This window comes from Coregonus lavaretus (genome assembly GCF_964263955.1).
Source record: "Coregonus lavaretus genome assembly, chromosome: 23".
Taxonomy (NCBI): Eukaryota; Metazoa; Chordata; class Actinopteri; order Salmoniformes; family Salmonidae; genus Coregonus; species Coregonus lavaretus.
In genome coordinates, this window is record NC_140010.1 from 30,164,273 (window position 1) to 30,186,867 (window position 22,595).

General features: G+C 45.9%; 1 protein-coding gene across 5 annotated transcripts in view; it reads right to left on the reverse strand.

Moving 5' to 3' along the window:
* Positions 1-22,595, reverse strand: part of eif4g1a (eukaryotic translation initiation factor 4 gamma, 1a) — a 32,564-nt gene that overhangs the window by 4,134 nt on the left and 5,835 nt on the right. For all 5 annotated transcript variants that reach the window (XM_084188366.1, XM_084188363.1, XM_084188365.1 and 2 more), the window contains 19 exons: positions 15,070-15,230; positions 14,142-14,231; positions 13,478-13,556; positions 12,249-13,310; positions 12,029-12,117; positions 11,381-11,561; positions 10,926-11,059; positions 10,532-10,687; positions 6,071-6,469; positions 5,065-5,211; positions 4,511-4,744; positions 4,210-4,314; positions 3,557-3,898; positions 3,112-3,241; positions 1,397-1,499; positions 970-1,241; positions 734-858; positions 395-567; positions 13-138 (listed from right to left, as the gene is read on the reverse strand). In XM_084188366.1, coding sequence (XP_084044492.1) covers positions 13-138; positions 395-567; positions 734-858; positions 970-1,241; positions 1,397-1,499; positions 3,112-3,241; positions 3,557-3,898; positions 4,210-4,314; positions 4,511-4,744; positions 5,065-5,211; positions 6,071-6,469; positions 10,532-10,687; positions 10,926-11,059; positions 11,381-11,561; positions 12,029-12,117; positions 12,249-13,310; positions 13,478-13,556; positions 14,142-14,231; positions 15,070-15,230 — 4,108 coding nt within the window. The remainder of the gene's footprint in view (positions 1-12; positions 139-394; positions 568-733; positions 859-969; positions 1,242-1,396; positions 1,500-3,111; positions 3,242-3,556; positions 3,899-4,209; positions 4,315-4,510; positions 4,745-5,064; positions 5,212-6,070; positions 6,470-10,531; positions 10,688-10,925; positions 11,060-11,380; positions 11,562-12,028; positions 12,118-12,248; positions 13,311-13,477; positions 13,557-14,141; positions 14,232-15,069; positions 15,231-22,595) is intronic.

Sequence of the window (22,595 nt, forward strand, 5' to 3'; positions counted from 1 at the left end):
CCTGGGCCTCACCTAAAGAGCTGTCCCATGGGGATGCCTCCCTCGTGGAGCATGGGTGTGATGAGCTCAGCCAGGTATTGCCAGATGTGGGGGATGTCTATGGCCATGTCCTCAGCCAACTCCAGGATCTCCTGGAGCCTATGATTAAACATAACCAAGTAAACACACTAAAACAAGGAAAACTAATAATTTGGAGAACTATCTTGTGTGGACTATTTTCCAACAGTCTGACATATGGGCGAACACATGAACACACATTTTAACCCTTTGAGAGATGGTTCTCTTTAACAAGCACACACTACTTTTGGGCTCCGTAGACAGGATTGCATGCTTCCTCCTCAAAACACACAACCTGGTCTTTAGTGCAGTACTACACTCGCTCTCTGCTTCTTACCCCTTGTAGTACTCTGTTGTGGGCAGGGTGCCAGCCTTGAGGAGCTGGTGCAGCAGCAGGCCCATCCGTTCCCTGGCGATGGCGCTGCGCTCCAGAGTATTCTCCAGGCCGTTCCGCACAAACACAAAGAGCAGCGGGGCACTGTTCAGCTCCACTACACACTGCAGCGCCTCCTACAGGGCCGGACGGGGAAGGAAAGGGGTTTAGTATTACAGCAGTTAGCTTTGCTATGGCCTCCGATTGTGTGTGTGTGTGTGTGTACACCTTTGTCATTGACACGAAACTGATGGTGTGTGTGTTTGTGTGCGTCTTCATGTTGTTGATGTGGCCTGTGTGTACCTTCATGTCGTTGAGGTGGAGGTACTCCTCGATGATGGCGTTGGACTTCTTGTCCAGCTCCTCCTCTGTCATGGCCGGTTTGGCCGGAGCAGCAGGAGGAAGGGTGGGGTCTGTCTCACGCTTCACTGTACAGACACAACACAACGTTATACAGTTTCACACACTATTAAACATAAAAACGCATTATACACTAAGGTGGGTGTACGTGTATCCAGTGTGTGTCTATAGTCTCTTACCAACATTCTCCTTGCTAGGAGCCCTGTCCCGGCTACCGCTGCCTCCTCGGTCTCGGCTGCCTCTGTCCCGGTCGTCAGACATGCTGGCTACGCGCCGGACGGGGGGTTCCATAGGGGTGCGACTATCGCTCCTACGCTCCTCTGTCTCGCGGCTGAAGCTGCGCTTGGTGACAGGCGGGCGGGCATCCCGACTGCTGCCGCGCTCGTCGCGACTGCTGTCGCGCCTCTCAAAGCGGTCCCGGTCCCCGCCGCGGTCACGACTGGAGCTGGACCTACGGAGAAGGAGAGAGATGTTGGAGAGAGAGAGGAGAGGGAGGAGGGAAAGAAGAGATGGGAGAGAGGGGGGAAAGAAGGGGTAGAAAATAGACACGTATAAGCGAGAGTCAGGGGGCAGAGAGAAAGATCAGGAAGGAAGAGCCGTACTGACCTCTGGGGTACCCTGCGGTCAGCGTCTGAGGAGGATGCTGGTGGAGCAGACTGCTGCAGGGCAGAGAAGCGGTTGCCGGTGGCCGGACGGCCAGTCTCCACTGCTAGAGAACAAAGGAAAGAAGGAATGAGCAAGAGAGAGAGACAATACACGCATATTACACAAATTCCAAGTGTGTATACAGTACCAGTCAAAAGTTTGGACACCTACTCATTCAAGGGTTTTTCTTTATTTTTACTATTTTCTACATTGTAGAATAATAGTGAAGACATCAAAACTATGAAATAACACATACGGTATCATGTAGTAACCAAATATTTTGTATTTGAGATTCTTCAAATAGCCACCCTTTGCCTTGATGACAGCTTTGCACACTCTTGGCATTCTCTCAACCAGCTTCACCTGGAATGCTTTTCCAACAGTCTTAAAGGAGTTCCTACATATGCTGAGCACTTGTTAGCTGCTTTTCCTCCACTCTGCCGTCCGACTCATCCCAAACCATCTCAATTGGGTTGAGGTCTGGGGATTGTGGAGGCCAGGTCATCTGATGCAGCACTCCATCACTCTCCTTCTTGGTAAAATAGCCCTTACATAGCCTGGAAGTGTGTTGGGTCATTGTCCTGTTGAAAAACAAATGATACTCCCACTAAGCCCAAACCAGATGGAATGGCGTGTCACTGCAGAATGCTGTGGTAGCCATACTGGTTAAGCGTGCCTTGAATTCTAAATAAATCACAGACAGTTTCACCAGCAAAGCACCCCCACACCATAACACCTTCTCCTCCATGCTTTACGGTGGGAACTACACATGTAGAGATCATCCATTCACCCACACCGCGTCTCACAAAGACACGGCGGTTGGAACCAAAAATGTCCAATTTGGACTCCAGACCAAAGGACACATTTCCACCGGTCAAATGTCCATTGCTCGTGTTTCTTGGACCAAGCAGGTCTCTTCTTCTTATTGGTGTCCTTTAGTAGTGGTTTCTTTGCAGCAATTGGACCATGAAGGCCTGATTCACACAGTCCCCTCTGAACAGTTGATGTTGAGATGTGTCTGTTACTTGAACTCTGTGAAGTATTTATTTGGGTCCTCATGAGAGCCAGTTTCATCATAGTGCTTGATGGTTTTTGAAACTGCACTTGAAGAAACTTTCAACGTTTTTAATTTTCCGGATTGACTGACCTTCATGTCTTAAAGTAATGATGGACTGTCGTTTCTCTTTGCTTATTTGAGCTGTTTTTGCCATAATATGGACTTGGTAATTTAAATGCATTCCAGGTGACTACCTCATGAAGCTGGTTGAGAGAATGCCAAGAGTATGAAAAGCTGTCATCAAGACAAAGGGTGGCTATTTGAAGAATCTCAAATATAAAATATATTTTGATTTGTTTAACACTTTTTTGTTTACTACATGATTCCATATGTGTTATTTCATAGTTTTGATAGTCTTCACTATTATTCTACAATGTAGAAAATAGTAAAAATAAAGAAAAACCCTGGAATGAGTAGGTGTGTCCAAACTTTTGACTGGTACTGTATGTAAGTGTGCATGCGTGTGTGTTAAGTGTGTATAGTACAGTGTGACACATTTGTTGGGTTTTTGCCCTTGTGTGAGGGATGTCGGTATGAGTATGAGGTTTGTATGAAGTAGGCTTCTACCCGACTCCTTGTTCAGGTTGCCGTGTGTTTGAACGTCCGTATGTGCCCCTACCTGGTTCAGCTCCGGCGGCAGGCTTGGCTCCTGTGGTGCCTCCACTACTGCCCTTGCCCCAGCTGCCCCACATGCCCTTACCCCCGAGCTGGGGCGCAAGGAGCTGGTTGTTGAAGTCCAGGGCACCAGGCTAGTGCGGGGGGAGGTCAAAGGTTAAGAGCAGAGGTGATAACAGAATTATATCCATCTCAATGGGGACTCGACTTGGTAAAACAATTGATGAAAAATGGCTACTAATAAAGTGACGCAAGTAAAATCCCTGACAACTCTTCATCTGGTCATGCTATTGCAAAAAGCATCCTTATGAGTCACAAAAATACAATAAATACGCTATTGTTTACATTACCACTCATAATTAAGAACCCCATTCGTGTTGGTTTAGTAGTAAAAACACATTCCTTTATTAGTTGTAAACTTTATTTTATTTTATTAACTCTCCCTTCACCTTGGTGATCTTGCTGAGCCGGCTGGTATCGATGGGTCTGTTCTTGGTGGAGATGGGCACTGTGTTCCAGCCTTCATCCTGGGGCTGGCTGCCCCTGCCCCCCTGGCCCCCGTGCTGGACCCCACGGCCCCCCTGATCCCTTCCTCCTCTGTCTCGGTCTCCCCCCCTCCCGTCTCTTCCTCCTCCACCTCCTCGTCCTCCTCCTCCACCTCCACCGTCATTCCTTGACATAAGCTGCTGCTGGACCTTGACCAGCTGCATTTGTTCCTCCAGCTCAGCGTCCTTGTGGATCTGGTCTATGGTCTTAGGGCCTTGCTCCCCTCGCCTGGGCACCCAGCCACTCTGGGGGAGGGAGAGAGGGAGTACTCTTTTAAAGTCTTAGCAGAGGCTTTAGAGCCATACGGTGAATTACAGTATGGTTATTACCGTGACGCCATGATCGTAATGATACTATTGCAGAGAACACAAATAGAGATGAAAGAAGAAGCGAAAGAGAGCTAAAGAGGAGAGAGGGGGGGGGGGGGGGGATGGAGTGAAGGACAGACAGAGAGAAAGAGAGGAAGACACAGAAAGATGGAGGGAGGAAGAGAGACATTTGTAGAAACAGAACGAGAAAGGAGGAGAGAAGATTGTATAGAGAGGGATGGAGGTACCCGTCTGAGGTCGATGACGTCCTGCAGCATGAAGCGGATCCTAGACGAGGTCTTCTTCTCCTTGATGATCTTGTCCATCTGGGCAAAGTACTGGTCCATACGGGGCTGTGGGGACAAGCAGAGGGACACTCAGACTGGTGTGTTTCTGCAGAGTAAATATGTCAGGTATCACTAAGTGTGTGTTTTTTTGTCGGTACTGAGTGAGTGCCTGTGTGTGTGTGTGTGTGTGTGTGTGTCCCTGTGCATTAGTGTGTGCACATGCCTTTGTGTGTGTGTGTGTGGCATCTCTCTCTCTGCATACCTTGGCCTTCTCAAAGTCCAGGTCCTTGCCGATGGTGGACAGCAGTCTACAGAGGCACTCTAGCGACTCCTCATCGTGGTTCTTCAGCAGCTTGACGATGCAGTCGTGCATGATAGCCTCCGTCAGCATCTTCAGCTTGAACAGCTCGCCGATGAACTTGATGTTGCCCAGCGACCGCCGCCGTGCCTTGTCCTTGGCCTCCTCCAGCTCCGCCTTCAGACCGGCTTTATCCTCCTGGGAGACGTAAGGTCAAAAAGGTTATTTGAAAGTTAAGAAAGCTTTATTGTCCAAAATGCGCCTGCTCTTTGATGGTTAGGGACAGAACAGAATGTGATTGGTTCACCATTTTCTCTCTTTGCTAGTTCAGACATAGACCTCATCTAAAGCGAAAAATAGCAAATCCTAGTCAAATGAATAGCCAAATAGATGGATTTAGATTTTATGAGGATATCGCAGACCAATCTTGTGACATTGGCAATATGAACAAGGGTTGGATATGAATATAACAGAATGCATCTGTTATGAGGTTGTGTAAACAGGAAGTTAAGTCGTACCTCTTTGGCGGCCTCCATCTCCTTCTGTTTGGCCTCAAAGATCACGTCATCGTCCTGGTCCTTCTCAAACTCCTTCTGACAGCGGTTCAGCAGAAGCTTACGAAAGTTCACAGTCACTCCCGGCTTGTCTGTGGTGGGCACTTTCAACTGGGAGGACACAAGGAAAGGAAACAAGGAACAAGATATGTTTAGTTCAAGGTCTGTTTCGTTTATGTTCAGTAGGGGACTGGCTTAGAAAAAGCATACTCAAACAAATGGATGAAGACAATCAAAACAGAGGGAGAAAAGGAACGAAAGAGGGCTCCTCGAGTTCGTCAATTCCATCACTATACTGCAGTGTATGAATGTCCATTTGTTGCATAAAGACATACATTCTCCATAATCTGCTGCTGATGGAGTTCATGAGCTGTGCCTCTCGACTGGATCTGTCTGAGCTGACTTCTGTGTGTGTGTAAGTAAATTATGTACGTCTATGGTGTATATACTATGTAGTCAACTGATCTGAGCCATAAGGGAGACTAGGCATCTACCACCCCACAGACACTATAGGACTAGGGCCGGGCGGCAGGGTGGGCAATGTAGCCTGTTTTTCCCCCACCCATTTCAGTTCTGAAATCACCATCACCTTGTCATTTTTGCACAGTAAGCGTTTGTGTCAATATTTATCGTTTACAACATTTGCTATGACATAGCCAATGAACAGCACAACTAAGTTGTCATAAAATATGATTTTTTTTCAGAATGCAGAATGTAATATGAGCAAAAATAAATTGTGGCGATTCGTAACGGTTCAATCGATTTTCTGACTGATGCATTTGGATCGGCTTGGGGTGCCCGGACTGATGCACTTGTATCTTCAACATTTGAATCGGGGACCAATGCGTACCGGTGACTGGTTACATCCCTACTGCAGTGGTCCAAACACATGGCTCAAAGTAGAGGCAGAGAGAATGAAAGAAAAAAGTCTAACACAAAACGGCCAAACAACGTCAGTCACGTCACTCACCCCCATAAGGCAGCGGCACATGTTAGCGTAGGCCACAGAGAAGTTGGGCTCAGAGATGGCCTTCTCAAAGATCAGGTCGATCACTCCCTTCAGCCTCTCCTCCGTGTCGATGGTCAGCTCTGTGACCTGCTTCATCAGCTGCTGGAACATCTGAGGGGTCAGCTTGTTGAGGATGGAGCGGACCCTCTTGAACAGCTCCTGGGTCTTGGCCTGCTCGGGGTCGTCGCTCTCCTCCTCTGGGGCGGCCCCGCGGCCCTGTGTCCCCGCCATCTTTACCGTGGGCTTCCAGGCTTTCTCCGCCTTGTTGAGCTCCACGTCGCCACCTAGCGATGAGGAGATGGTGATGATCTTGCGGGGCTCCTTGCGCTGGCCCTGCTGGGAGCGCCGGGGTCCGGGGGGCTGAGGGGAGGAGGGATGGAGAGAGGGGGGGGGGGAGCAAGAGAGGTGTGGGTGTAGAGGTGATAGAGGGAAATGAGGTCTATGAACTCTACAAACACACTGGGCTGTCAATCATTGACGACTTGAGCCCAGCTTTAGACATAAACAATGTAGAGAGCAGCACCAGTTCCACTCATTGGCAGTATTATAACCCTAGTCAATGGTCATCTTTAAATGCTCACAATAAATCACTGGTTGATGACCAATTAAATCATTGGTTTTCAAGCAACATGTGACAATAAATTATTGATTTCTATCATTTGGAGAGTGATGTACTATGACATACTTTGAACTATAACTAATGCTTTCCAAGAGACACGAGAAAACAGCCCACAATTTCAACAAATACTGCCAAATACATAGAACACAATAATGGACATTGTCATCCTATTAACGTGACCCAAAACATTGTCCAACTAGTCTTGAATTATAGGATCTCTATGCACTGACCATAGAGTTAGATAGAGGACTCTGGATGGATATAACCCGTTTTAGCAAAGATGTGTAGACTATCAGATACTCAGCAAGGTGGTCTAATTTCACTATTACTGAAACAGGACCCAGGTGGTAAATATAAAGATCCAGTCCACCTAAAGAAAACTGGAGACCCCTTACACTTCAGTGTCGTGATGCCAAAATCCTAGCAAAATGCATAGAATTAAAAAGATATTGTGGGATATTATTCATCGTAAATCAGACATGTTGTTTACATGGACAATACATTGGAGAAGTGAAGTACGGGAAACAATAGAACACTATGAAAGACCTTGGAAACCAGGCCTGGTATTCATAGCTGACTTTTAAAAGGCCTTTGATAAAGTAGGACTGGAATTTATATATAAATGCCTGGTTCATTTTCATTTTGGCGAATCTCTTATACAATGGGTTAGTTACAGTTGAAATCGGAAGTTTACATACACTTAGTTTGGAGTCATTCAAACTTGTTTTTCAACCATTCCACAAATTTCTGGTTAACAAAATATAGTTTAGGCAAGTTGGTTAGGACATCTACTTTGTGCATGACACAAGTAATGTTTCCAACAATTGTTTACAGACAGTTTATTTCACTTATAATTCCCTGTATCACAATTCCAGTGGGTCAGAAGTTTACATACACTAAGTTGACTGTGCCTTTAAACAGCTTGGGAAATTCCAGAAAATGATGTCATGGCTTTAGAAGCTTCTGATAGGCTAATTGACATCATACGAGTCAATTGGAGGTGTACCTGTATTTCAAGGCCTACCTTCAAACTCAGTGCCTCTTTGCTTGACATCATGGGAAAATCAAAATAAATCAGCCAAGACCTCAGAAAAAAATGTGTAGACCTCCACAAGTCTGGTTCATCCTTGGGAGCCATTTCCAAACGGCTGAAGGTACCACGTTCATCTGTACAAACAATAGTACGCAAGTATAAACACCATGGAACCACGCAGCCGTCATACCGCTCAGGAAGGAGACGCGTTCTGTCTCCTAGAGATGAACGTACTTTGGTGCGAAAAGTGCAAATAAATCCCAGAACAACAGCAAAGGACCTTGTGAAGATGCTGGAGGAAACAGGTACAAAAGTATCTATATCCACAGTAAAACGAGTCCTACATCGACATGACCTGAAAGGCCGCTCAGCAAGGAAGAAGCCACTGCTCCAAAACCGCCATTAAAAAAGACAGACTACAGTTTGCAACTGCACATGGGGACAAAGATCGTACTTTTTGGAGAAATGTCCTCTGGTCTGATGAAACAAAAATAGAACTGTTTGGCCATAATGACCATCGTTATGTTTGGAGGAAAAAGGGGGTTGACTGCAAGCTGAAGGACACCATCCCAAACGTGAAGCACGGGGGTGGCAGCATCATGCTGTGTGGGTGCTTTGCTGCAGGAGGGACTGGTGCACTTCACAAAATAGATGGCATTATGAGGAAGGAAAATGATGTGGATATATTGAAGCAACATCAAGACATCAGTCAGGAAGTTAAAGCTTGGTCGCAAATGGGTCTCCCAAATGGACAATGACCCCAAGCATAGTTTCAAAGTTGTGGCAAAATGGCTTAAGGAGGCAATGCTACCAAATACTAATTGAGTGTATGTAAACTTCTGACCCACTGGGAATGCGATGAAATAAATAAAAGCTGAAATAAATCACTCTACTATTATTCTGACATTTCACATTCTTAAAATAAAGTGGTGATCCTAACTGACCTAAAACAGGGAATTTTTACTAGGATTAAATGTCAGGAATTGTGAAAAACTGAGTTTAAATGCATTTGGCTAAGGTGTATGTGAACTACTGACTTCAACTGTATTTATAGTAGCCCCAGGTGTAAAATAGTAAATAATGGTTACTTTTCAGAAAGTATTAAATTGTCAAAAGGAGTAAAACAAGGTTATCCACTATCGGCATATCTATTTATTATGGCCATCAAAATGTTAGCTATTAAAAACAAAACTTGTCATTGTACGCTGACGATTCATGTTCTCTTTAAATCCACAATTTGGATCCCTGCACAGACTCAGAGGATCTAGATACTTTTTCTAACCTCTGGATTAAAACCGAATTATGAGCGCACTATATTATGTATTGGATCGCTAAAGAATACCAATAAAATGGTCCAATCGTGAAGTGGACATATTCAGTATTCATATCCCGAAAGAAATAAATGATCTCACTACAATAAATGTTTATAGAAAGTTATAGAAAAATATAAAACGCAACATGTAAAAGTGTTCGTCCCATGTTTCAAGAGGTGAAATAATGGAAACTTTCCATACGCACAAAAAATGGATCTCTCAAATTCTGGCAACAGCTCTGGTGGACATTCCTGCAGTCAGCATGCCAATTGCACGCTCCCTCAAAATTGGAGACATCTGTGGCATTGTGTTGTGTGACAAAACTGCACATTTTAGAGTGGCCTTTTATTGTCCCCAGCACAAGGTGCACCTGTGTAATGATCATGCTGTTTAATCAGCTTCTTGATATATCACACCTGTCAGGTGGATGGATTATCTTGGCAAAGGAGAAATGCTCACTAAAAAGGGATGTAAACACATTTGAGAGAAATAAGCTTTTTGTGCTTACGGAATATTTCTAGTGTCTTATTTCAGCTCATGAAACATGGGAGCAACACTTTACATGTTGCGTTTATATTTTAGTTCAGTATATTTAAAAAAAGAAATGACCAAAAGTATGTGGACACCTGCTTGTCGAACATCTCATACCAAAACCATGAGCATTAATTAAACCCAGATTCATCCATCGGAGTGCCAGATGGTGAAGCGTGATTCATCACTCCAGAGAACGCGTTTCCACTGCTCCAGAGTCCAATGGCGGTGAGCTTTACACCACTCCAGTCGAAGCTTGGCATTGCGCATGGTGATCATAGGCTTGTGTGCGGCTGCTCCGCCATGGAAAACCATTTTTATGAAGCTTCCGACAAACACTTCTTGTACTGACATTGCTTCAGAGGCAGTTTGGAACTCGGTAGTGAGTGTTGCAACTGACGACAGGCTATTTTTACACGCTACACGCTTCAGCACTCGCAGTCCTGTTCTGTGAGCTTGTGTGGCCTACCACTTTGCGGCTGAGCAGTTGTTGACCGGGGCAGCTCTAGCAGGGCAGACATTTTATGAACTGACTTGTTGGAAAGGTGGCATCCTATGACGGTGCCATGTTGAAAGTCACTGAGCTCTTCAGTAAGACCATTCTACTGCCAATGTTTGTCTATGGAGATTGCATGGCTGTGTGCTTGATTTTATACACTTGTCAGCAACGGGTGTGGCTGAAATAGCCGAATCCACTAATTTGAAGGGGTGTCCACATACTTCTGTATATATAGTGTATATTTAAAATAATATCTATATTTACTAAGAAAATATATATATGGGGATTGGAAATGATGCAGACAATTACATTGATGGAAGCCACAATCTATCTGCATATTAAAGATGATCTACCCCCTAATTATTTTGATATATATAGTGTCCTCTATACACTGACCCACACGCCCAACACACACTACCATACTCACTCCCATATGGTCCCTTCCAGGACCCCGTGGTCCCCCTCCCCCACCTCCTCCAGTGGACTGTCTGCCCAGGTTACCCATGAAGGCGGGGGTGAAGTCTGGCCCGGCGTTCATCATGTTGCGACCCGGCTCCGCTGGGCGCATGGGGGTCTTATTGGCCTACACAGAGGAGGAGAGAATTAAGAACCTATGAATTTGACATTGAAATTAACATATGGACAGACTAGAAAAGCACATGAATGAGCTATGGGATAAGTGTTAAAATCCACACAAAAAAAAATCATCACTAGAGCATAATCGCTTTTACTTCATTTTACTTTGTTGTGAATAATACATTTCTAACGGGATGCCTATAAAAATCACCATGGTTTTTTTCTTCTTCTATGGTATAGTTTACCTTATCCAGCACCACATCGCTGATGAGAGGTAGGCCCTCGGGCTTGTTCATGCTGGCACTAATGAACTGGAAGCCCAGCAGGAACACTCTGTCGTACCTCTTCTTATCCTCCGGGTCAATAGGCTTCCATTGCTCTGTTGGGAGGAAAGGGTGGAGGAGTGGGAGAGTTTGAATGGTTGAATTGGCGATGAAGGTCTCTTTATACTGCTTAACCGTTATTGGAACACATCCAACCAAATCTATCAGGCTACTCTTGAAGAGACATGCATTTCGGGAGGGATAATGCTGGCCATACACATGCATAATGGGGGTCTTCGACAAAGAAACAGACAAACCGTTCACTGCACATTTCAACGATAATGAGACATTTCACATAACAGGAAATAGCCGGTGTCAACAAAGATAATAAATGAATTGGGTCACCTACAGACCTTTATTTCTAGGGGGCCACCTACCTCCTTTGTACTGGTACTTTAGGTCGCCCGGTTTGAGCGGGGGCGTGTCGGCATTCTGCTTGTCCTCCTTCTCCTCCCATGTCTCATCTGGCGCATCGGCGGTCGCCAAAGGGGGAGGGGCCACAGGGCTGGGCTCCGCCGGAGTGGACGAGGGCTCGGGGGCAGCCGCCGCCTCCTTCTCCTGTATGGACGAGAGAGAGGGGAGAAGGGACAGGACGATTGGAGGTGTAAGAAGAAGTAGAATGAAGTTTAGACCACTACATGCTTTCAGGATTTGCGGTGACAATCTTTTCTTCTTATATTTTTTTTGTAAGAGAACACAAATTTTCATACCAGAAATTTCATGAAAACTTGCTGGGAAGTGAAATGTTTGTCTCGACAGATATACCAGGACTCCAGGCACAAAGAGGCCTGGAGACCAACGATGCCATATGCCGAGTTGCTCTTGCACTGACTAATGAACAGTCCAACCGGAGTAGCGGCTGGCTGCAGATACCATGCAGTGCTGTGAGTAACAATTTTACACATGTTTTCAAGGTTTACTAATGGTGCAACTTGAAGTGGTCATGGACAACTGTTTAGAATAGCTCATGACTTTAGAAGGCCGCTCTGTTCTATGCACGCAGACACACAAGTAGATACACACACCTCTTTGAAGGCATCCAGCATGTCTCCGATGGCTTCCTTCTTGTTCAGCTCCTTCATGTTCCTCTTCTTCTTTGGCACAGACACAGCAGCTAGAAGAGAGGAGCGTTACATCAAAACCTGAAGCCACACCCTCCAGAACCCATCTGCCCCAGCCAAACCAAAACCTTGGTGCACATACTATTTCCTGACCAAGTGACCGGACCAGTAAAAACCCTCTCACCTTGCATAGACGTGTCCTCTGAAGGGCTGCTGGCTGAGGGCACTGGAGCTGCATCCTCCTCTTTCTCCTCCTTCTCCCCCTCCTCTTTCTTCTCCTCTGCCACGGTAGCAGCCACAGGGGTAGCAGTTTCCTGAGGTGGGGGAGCGGCAGGCTCGGTGTTGGGCGTAGCAATGCGCTCTGGTGCGGGCACGGGGGCGTCTACCTCGTCGGGGTAGTCCTGGGGGAGGCCGTTGGACAGGGGCGGCTGCTCCTCGCTCTTCTGGGCCATGGCGGGCTCCGCCTCCGGGACAGAGGGAGTGGCGGCGGGAACGGGGGCAGACACGGGCACTGTCACAGCAGCAGCTGCTTCCTGTTTCGGCGATGTCGGCTCGACCACGCTCTCAGTTTTAGTGGGAGCTTCCACAGACACCACGGGCTTCACGGCCGGGGCGGAGTGTTTGATCGTTGCCTTGGCGACGGGGGTCACAGGTCGTGGAGTGGGTTTAGTGTCTTCTTTAGCGACCGCCACCGTAACAGGCGCCACTATCTCTAGCTTGGTGGTAAGCGCAGGCTCCTCCTTTACCTCTACCTTCTCCTCCACCACTACTACTTCCTCCTTTTTCTTCTCCACCTCCTCTTTCTCCGCTACCAGGGTAGGAGGCTTCTCAACGGCTGCTGGGGCGGCCGGAGGCTCTTCCTCTTTGGGAGGAGCTTCGGGAGTCACTGCCTTCACTGCCGGGGTCACACCAGCATCCACCGTGTCGCTGACCTGAGCGATGGTGGTGGGGGGTGGAGTCTGTACCTCTGCAGGGGGAGGGGAGGTAGGAGCTGCCGGGGGGGAGAGGGAGGGGGCAGGGGCCTGTTCTTCCCCTGGTGGAATGGGCACCTCGGCCCTCACTGCAGCCGTGGGGGCAGCCGATTGGCTGACAACCTGTTCAGTAGGCGGGGCAGCCTGGCTATCTTTTTCCTGTTTCGCCTCCGCTGTGACGGTGGCGGTGGCTGCCTCTGGGGTTGCCAATGCAGGTGGCGGTGTCACGGCAGCCATCGCTTTGAAAACTGCGGGTTCTGTGTTTTCATCTGCAACTAAGAACGAAATCAGTTCAGAACCATTTTGGAACTACTACGTACTACGATCAATCATTGAAGATCAAGTTCATTGTTTAATTCATGTTGTCCTACTCTCTATGTAATGTGGCAAATCTCAGCCTGTAAAGACATTGTAGTACCACAAGACCTGAGAGGACGCTCACCTGTTCTCGTCATCATGGTGACGGGCTTTGTAACTTCTCCGTTGGTCTGGGAAGGACCTTCTCCCTCTGTAGTGGAGGACTAGTGGCAGAAAACGAGGAGCACCGTCAAAACTAGCTTATAACAATTATAAACACAAATATGTGGTACAGTGTTTTCTAATGATATCCTATTGCCTTGATCAAAACCAGTCGAGTTGAGAGTTGGAGACAAGACACAACAATCAAAAAGTAAACTAACTGAATGGAACCGTTTTGGAACAGTTGGCTTCCATTCCAGTCTTCCTGGTCTCCTCTATGACATCATCTCTGTGGAATCTATAAGCCACAAGATTCCAAACTCACATTGTGAGCTCATCACTGGGAATGATCCCAAGGAGGTGGAGAATTCAGGGGATGTATTGAGTGATGTGAAACACTTAGCGTTGAATGTATAGAACTAGAATGTATAGAGCTGACACTGATCCATCTGAGATCCATAGCTGTTCTACATGATAAACTATGAAAAAAAGCAGAAATGTATTTGATGTCCTCATATGATAAATACCAATCACAAAGTTTCAGGATGTGAACAGCAATAGAGTTTTAATCATTGGACAACAATGTTTCTGAATGTTCTGTAATGTCATATTGTCCTGAACAGGCCCCAGTGGGTTGTGATGCGTACCTGTGATGGGGGGGTGGAGGTGGCCCTTCCCCCGGACATGATCTCCTCTGTGATATCACGGCCCCCCTGGTTGGGGTCTCGTATTCTGATCTGAGGAGGGGAGAGAAAGGGGGGAGTAGGATGAAGTTGAACAGTCAAAGACTACTTGAAATTAGCATATTAACCATAACTCGCCAGGCGTCACCATAAATAAGAATTTATTCTTAAATCAACTAGCCTGGGCAGTATTCACTAGACACCAACGGAAGAAAATGAACCAAAACTGGGTGGGACTAGCTATGATGAATACAACCCTGGTTAAATAGGCCTAAATAAATGCAAGTCCCCTTTTCTCTTCTCCTGTCATCCCTCCTACAGTCTCAATTAATCTATACTTCTTTCCCGCTGTCCAATCTCCTCCATCTGTAGCACACGGTTGGAATTGCCTTCTTGGATTACCATCCCCCAATTCTATCTTTGACCATAAAGAGGGGGGTGAGAAGATATCCGTGTCTGACCCCGTTTTAGCAGTAAGGGGCTAGATATACTCGACCTACTCCTACACTGCATTGACCTCAGCAGCGAGGTCATAGTATACCAGCTGCGCTTTGACCTTTATAGGGCTTTTCCACTCCTAATATACACCCTTGTATTATATTAGAGAAATAGTATTTTCAACAGTGTAGGCTGACACTAAGGACTTGTGAAAAGCAGCATCAACAACTTCTGAATCCCCTGAACAATTGCTTTTTATGAGGACAGGCCCAATTGTTATGTTAACAGTTAACCTTTATCATGTCTATGCACCCAGAAAAGTCCCAGTCTGACCCCATGTCAGGGTCTTTGTTTGGGGCTAAGCCTCATAGGTGGAAACTCAAAAGTCTGCATCTTCAAGCCAAACACCGGGGGTATAGTCTCAGTGGAAATGCAACAGTGTGTGGTACAGTACCGCTACACGCTCCCTCTTGGGTGCCGGTGGTTGGGTCGGCGTCGGCGGCGGCTGAGGGGGCAGGGCCTGCTGCTGGGGCTGGGCGGGGCTTATCATGACGGGCGCAGTCTGGACCGCGGGTGAGTGGCTGTACTGGGGCTGGGCCGGGTAGTAGGCACCTGCTGTAGGGGGAGGGAAGACAAGTCAAACACAGCATGGAAAGCTACACACAGTCACACACTAAAATAACCACAAACATACCATATAGACTAAACAAGCATTGAATTAACCACACTAAAATATGAACATGTTAAAATAACCACATCAGGGCCTAAAATGTTGGCATTGGCGGGTAAGATGTCTATTTCACCAGCCACGTTGGCAGGTGGTAAGGGCTCTACAGTGCAAGCATTTCACCCGCATTTGCAAATAAGAATAGCGTTAGAAGTAAAGAATGAGCACATTTATAGCAAAATAAATAGCTGGTAGCTAATCACACAAAGAACTACTTGAATCCTATAATATGCCACCTCACACGCAGCAACACTGCCTGGTGGGGGCGCTGTGCGCACTGATTAAAGTGCTGAAGTAAGATTGATTTTATAAGCGCTGAGCACAGGCATAAATGTTGGTTTAATTTACTCGAAAGTCTACTAAAGTGGGCCTATTACATTGTTTTGTTCACAAGCTAGGTTTTATTCAATGTGTCTGCTTCAACTGCTAGTGAAGACACATCGGCTACTAGTCAGATTCTCTATCTCACAGGTACACCGTCACCTGGAGCAGCTCGAGTGCCCTCATTGCCACGGTAACCTCCTGACCAGTTGAACATTTTGTCTCACCTGTGATACAGTATTTCGGTAAAAATAATGTAGGTCACAAATAATGAAATAACATTGAGCAATTTACCTCATCACTTCTTACTAATAATACATGTATTGTTTTAGAAACATTACAAAGCTGGCTCATCTGTGTTTCATAAAGTTTGTTTCAAGTCCTGAACCACATGCATCCGCAGCAAAGTAAAACTACCTATACACAAGGAAAAAAAACAGCTAAACCAAACAAAAACACCTACATACAAAACTACAAATCAAACACATTATGCAGACAAAGATGCAGCCCCGCACACATACACACTTACTCACCGGGGTAGCGCTGGGAGGTGAGAGGAGCGCCGTGGAGAGAGAGACGCCCGTTCTCTCGCCCGCCCCCTCTCCCCCCACCCCCCCGCCTTTCCCTCGCAGCCAGAGAGGGCTCTGAACACAACACGACGGGGAGGGGGGGGGGAAGCGAAGAGAGAAAAAGAAGAGGGAGATAGGGAGGACAGGAAGAGACAGATGCAGAGTGAGTGAATGAGAAGGGAACCAGAGGTAAGCAGGGTGGTAAGGCAGTAAGAGGCAGCAGGTGAGAAGACAGAACACAGACTGATTGAGCAGAACCAAAGCCAGAACACATACATACATACATACATACATACAGCCCTGGATCCTCAGATAAACAAAAGACCACCATACACACCCAACCTGCCAGGCAAAACCACCACACACAGCCAGCAATTCCACACGGTAAATAACCTAAGGTCAACTGACTGACCAACTAAGGTCAACTGACTGACCAACTAAGGTCAACTGACTGACCAACTAAGGTCAACTGACTGACCAACTAAGGTCAACTGACTGACCAACTAAGGTCAACTGACTGACCAACTAAGGTCAACTGACTGACCAACTAAGGTCAACTGACTGACCAACTAAGGTCAACTGACTGACCAACTAAGGTCAACTGACGTTTGCGGGTGGTCAGGGCTCCACAGTGAGAGCATTTCACTCATATTTGTGAACAAAAATAGTAAAGTATGATCACATTTATAGTAAAATAAATGCTGCAGTAGCTGTTTTTACTTCCGCCGTTTTGTTTCACAGCTGGTAAATTAAAATCGCACAAAGTCAAAGAACTACGAATCCTACATAGCCTATTCCATCTTGCGCTGCAACACAGCCTGGCTGGGGGCTGTGGGCACGTGAAGAGCTGAGTGAAATACTCATTTTTAGAAGCCTGCGCACAGGCATAAAAGTTGGTCTAATTTACTTGAAACGAAAGTCTACTGAAGTGAGACTTTGTCCTTGTGTTTCTTCGCTATTTACATTGCTGTTTATCTATATTTTATCTATAGTTTTTTACCCCTTTTTCTCCCCAATTTCTTGTCCCATCGCTGCAACTCCTGTACGGACTCGGGAGAGGCGAAGGTCGAGAGCCATGCGTCCTCCAAAACACAACCCTTCTAAGCCGCACTGCTTTTTGACACACTGCTCGCTTAACCCGGAAACCAGCCGCACCAATGCGTCGGAGGACACACCGTAAAACTGCCGACCAAAGTCAGTGTGCATGCGCCCGGCCCGCCACAAGGAGTCACTAGAGCGCGATGGGACAAGGACATGCCGGTCGGACAAACCCTCCCCTAACACAGACGACGCTGGGCCAATTGTGCGACGCCTCATGGGTCTCCCGGTCGCGACACAGCCTGGGATCGAACCCAGGTCTGTAGTGACGCCTCAAGCACTGCGATGCAGTGCCTTAGACCGATGCGCCACTCGGGAGGCCCCTGTTTTTCCTATCTTTGAGTTTCAACTGCTAGGGAAGAGAAGACAACGCTTCTACTAGTCAGACTAAAATCTCACAGGCACAAACATGACTTGAGTCACACTACCCCGGTAACCTCCCACCCTTAAAAAGGGGCAGGTGAACATTTGTCTCATCTGTGATAGATATATATATATATATATATATACACACACAGCTCTGGAAAAAAGTAAGAGACCACTGCAAAATTATCCGTTTCTCTGGTGTTACTATTTATAGGTATGTGTTTGGGTAAAAATAACATTTTTGTTTTATTCTATAAACTACTGACAACATTTCTCCCAAATAGTCATTTAGAGCATTTATTTGCAGAAAATGACAACTGGTCAAAATAACAGAAGACGCAGTGTTGTCAGACCTCAAATAATGCAAATAAAATAAGTTCATGTTCATTTTTAAACAACACAATACTAATGTTTTAACTAAGGAAGAGTTCAGAAATCAATATTTGGTGGAATAACCCTGATTTTCAAATCACAGCTTTCATGCGTCTTGGCATGCTCTCCACCAGTCTTTCACATTGATGTTGGGTGACTTTATGCCACTCCTGGCGCAAAAATTCAAGCAGCTCAGCTTTGTTTGATGGCTTGTGACCATCCATCTTCCTCTTGATCACGTTCCAGAAGTTTTCAATGGGGTTCAGGTCTGGAGATTGGGCTGGCCATGACAGGGTCTTGATCTGGTGGTCCTCCATCCACACCTTGATTGACCTGGCTGTGTGGCATGGCGCATTGTCCTGCTGGAAAAACCAATCCTCAGAGTTGGGGAACAATGTCAGAGCAAAAGGAAGCAAGTTTTCTTCCAGGACAACCTTGTACATGGCTTGATTCATGCGTCCTTCACAAAGACAAATCTGCCCGATTCCAGCCTTGCTGAAGCACCCCCAGATCATCACCGATCCTCCACCAAATTTCACAGTGGGTGTGAGACACTGTGGCTTGTGGGCCTCTCCAGGTCTCCGTCTAACCATTAGACAACCAGGTGTTGGGCAAAGCTGAAAATTGGACTCATCAGAGAAGATGACCTTACTCCAGTCCTCTACAGTCCAATCCTTATGGTCTTTTGCAAACCTCAGCCTGGCTCTTCTTTGCTTCTCATTGATGAAGGGCTTTTTTCTAGCATTGCACGACTTCAGCCCTGCCCCTCGGAGCCTGTTTCGAACCGTTCTCACTGTGCACTTCACCCCAGCTGCCGTCTGCCATTATTTTTGTAGGTCACTTGATGTCATCCTACGGTTGTTGAGTGACATTCAAATGAGTTGGCGGTCATCCCGGTCAGTAGAGAATCGTTTTCACCCTCTGCCGGTCTGTAGCTTTGTTGTCCCGAATGTCTGCTGCTTGACCTTGTTCTTATGAACCGCCGTCTTTGAAATTTTGGATGGATGGAAGCAACCTGACCCTCACTGTATCTCTCTGCCAGTAAAGCCAAAATTGACCCCTTCTTTTCCTCACTCAAAACGTTCCTTTTCAACTCTTTTGGCATGGTCAATAGTTATTTTTTGATTAATATTACTTTTGGAGGTACTATTAGCACTGTTTTTGCCATCCAGCTGGTCCTATTGTGTTTTTTATACTTTTCCTCGTTAAATAAGATTTGGTTCAGGTGATCACATAATCAGTACCTAATTCAGTAGAATGAGGTGTGCCTGTGTTGGAATTCAACAGACACTGGAATGGAATGGCTGTCATACATGTAGAGATGCTGATTTAAGAAAGATTTGCAGTGGTCTCTTAATTTTTTCCACAGCTGTATGTGTATATATACAGTGGGGAGAACAAGTATTTGATACACTGCCGATTTTGCAGGTTTTCCTACTTACAAAGCATGTAGAGGTCTGTAATTTTTATCATAGGTACACTTCAACTGTGAGAGACGGAATCTAAAACACAAATCCAGAAAATCACATTGTATGATTTTTAAGTAAATCATTTGCATTTTATTGCATGACATAAGTATTTGATCACCTACCAACCAGTAAGAATTCCAGCTCTCACAGACCTGTTAGTTTTTCTTTAAGAAGCCCTCCTGTTCTCCACTCATTACCTGTATTAACTGCACCTGTTTGAACTCATTACCTGTATAAAATACACCTGTCCACACACTCAATCAAACAGACTCCAACCTCTCCACAATGGCCAAGACCAGAGAGATGTGTAAGGACATCAGGGATAAAATTGTAGAGCTGCACAAGGCTGGGATGGGCTACAGGACAATAGGCAAGCAGCTTGGTGAGAAGGCAACAACTGTTGGCGCAATTATTAGAAAACTGAAGAAGTTCAAGATGATGGTCAATCCCACTCGGTCTGGGGCTCCATGCAAGATCTCACCTTGTGGGGCATCAATGATCATGAGGAAGGTGAGGGATCAGCACAGAACTACACGGCAGGACCTGGTCAATGACCTGAAGAGAGCTGGGACCACAGTCTGAAAGAAAACCATTAGTGACACACTACGCCGTCATGGATTAAAATCCTGCAGCGCACGCAAGGTCCCCCTGCTCAAGCCAGCGCATGTCCAGGCCCGTCTGAAGTTTGCCAATGACCATCTGGATGATCCAGAGGAGGAATGGGAGAAGGTCATGTGGTCTGATGAGACAAAAATAGCCAGTCTCCAGACCTGAACCCAATAGAAAATCTTTGGAGGGAGCTGAAAGTCCATATTGCCCAGCGACAGCCCCGAAACCTGAAGGATCTGGAGAAGGTCTGTATGGAGGAGTGGGCCAAAATTCCTGCTGCAGTGTGTGCAAACCTGGTCAAGACCTACAGGAAACGTATGATCTCTGTAATTGCAAACAAAGGTTTCTGTACCAAATATAAAGTTCAGCTTTTCTGATGTATCAAATACTTATGTCATGCAATAAAATGCAAATTAATTACTTAAAAATCATACAATGTGATTTTCTGGATTTTTGTTTTAGATTCCGTCTCACAGTTGAAGTGTACCTATGATAAAAATTACAGACCTCTACATGCTTTGTAAGTAGGAAAACCTGCAAAATCGGCAGTGTATCAAATACTTGTTCTCCCCACTGTGTGTGTGTGTGTGTGTGTGTATATATATATATATATATATATCCATACACAGTGGGGGGAAAAAGTATTTAGTCAGCCACCAATTGTGCAAGTTCTCCCACTTAAAGATGAGAGAGGCCTGTAATTTTCATCATAGGTACACGTCAACTATGACAGACAAATTGAGATTTTTTTCTCCAGAAAATCACATTGTAGGATTTTTAATGAATTTATTTGCAAATTATGGTGGAAAATAAGTATTTGGTCCCCTACAAACAAGCAAGATTTCTGGATCTCACAGACCTGTAACTTCTTCTTTAAGAGGCTCCTCTGTCCTCCACTCGTTACCTGTATTAATGGCACCTGTTTGAACTTGTTATCAGTATAAAATACACCTGTCCACAACCTCAAACAGTCACACTCCAAACTCCACTATGGCCAAGACCAAAGAGCTGTCAAAGGACACCAGAAACAAAATTGTAGACCTGCACCAGGCTGGGAAGACTGAATCTGCAATAGGTAAGCAGCTTGGTTTGAAGAAATCAACTGTGGGAGCAATTATTAGGAAATGGAAGACATACAAGACCACTGATAATCTCCCTCGATCTGGGGCTCCACGCAAGATCTCACCCCGTGGGGTCAAAATGATCACAAGAACGGTGAGCATAAATCCCAGAACCACACAGGGGGACCTAGTGAATGACCTGCAGAGAGCTGGGACCAAAGTAACAAAGCCTACCATCAGTAACACACTACGCCGCCAGGGACTCAAATCCTGCAGTGCCAGACGTGTCCCCCTGCTTAAGCCAGTACATGTCCAGGCCCGTCTGAAGTTTGCTAGAGTGCATTTGGATGATCCAGAAGAGCATTGGGAGAATGTCATATGGTCAGATGAAACCAAAATAGAACTTTTTGGTAAAAACGCAACTCGTCGTGTTTGGAGGACAAATAATGCTGAGTTGCATCCAAAGAACACCATACCTACTGTGAAGCATGGGGGTGGAAACATCATGCTTTGGGGCTGTTTTTCTGCAAAGGGACCAGGACGACTGATCCGTGTAAAGGAAAGAATGAATGGGCCCATGTATCGTGAGATTTTGAGTGAAAACCTCCTTCCATCAGCAAGGGCATTGAAGATGAAACGTGGCTGGGTCTTTCAGCATGACAATGATCCCAAACACACCGCCCGGGCAACGAAGGAGTGGCTTCGTAAGAAGCATTTCAAGGTCCTGGAGCGGCCTAGCCAGTCTCCAGATCTCAACCCCATAGAAAATCTTTGGAGGGAGTTGAAAGTCTGTGTTGCCCAGCGACAGCCCCAAAACATCACTGCTCTAGAGGAGATCTGCATGGAGGAATGGGCCAAAATATCAGCAACAGTGTGTGAAAACCTTGTGAAGACTTACAGAAAACGTTTGACCTGTGTCATTGCCAACAAAGGGTATATAACAAAGTATTGAGAAACTTTTGTTATGACCAAATACTTATTTTCCACCATAATTTGCAAATAAATTCATTACAAATCCTACAATGTGATCTCATTTGGTCTGTCATAGTTGACGTGTACCTATGATGAAAATTACAGGCCTCATCTTTTTAAGTGGGAGAACTTGAACAATTGGTGGCTGACAATGCTTTTTTCCCCCACTGTATATGTGTATGAGGACACACCTACAAATTAGTGGATTCGGCTATTTCTGCCACACGCGTTGCTGACAGGTGTATAAAATCGAGCGCACCACCATGCAATCTCCATAGACAAACATTGGCAGTAGAATGGCCTTACTGAAGTGCTCAGTGACTTTCAACGTGGCACCGTCATAAGATGCCACCTTTCCAACAAGTCAGTTTGTCAAAGTTCTGCCCTGGTCAACTGTAAGTGCTGTTATTGTGAAG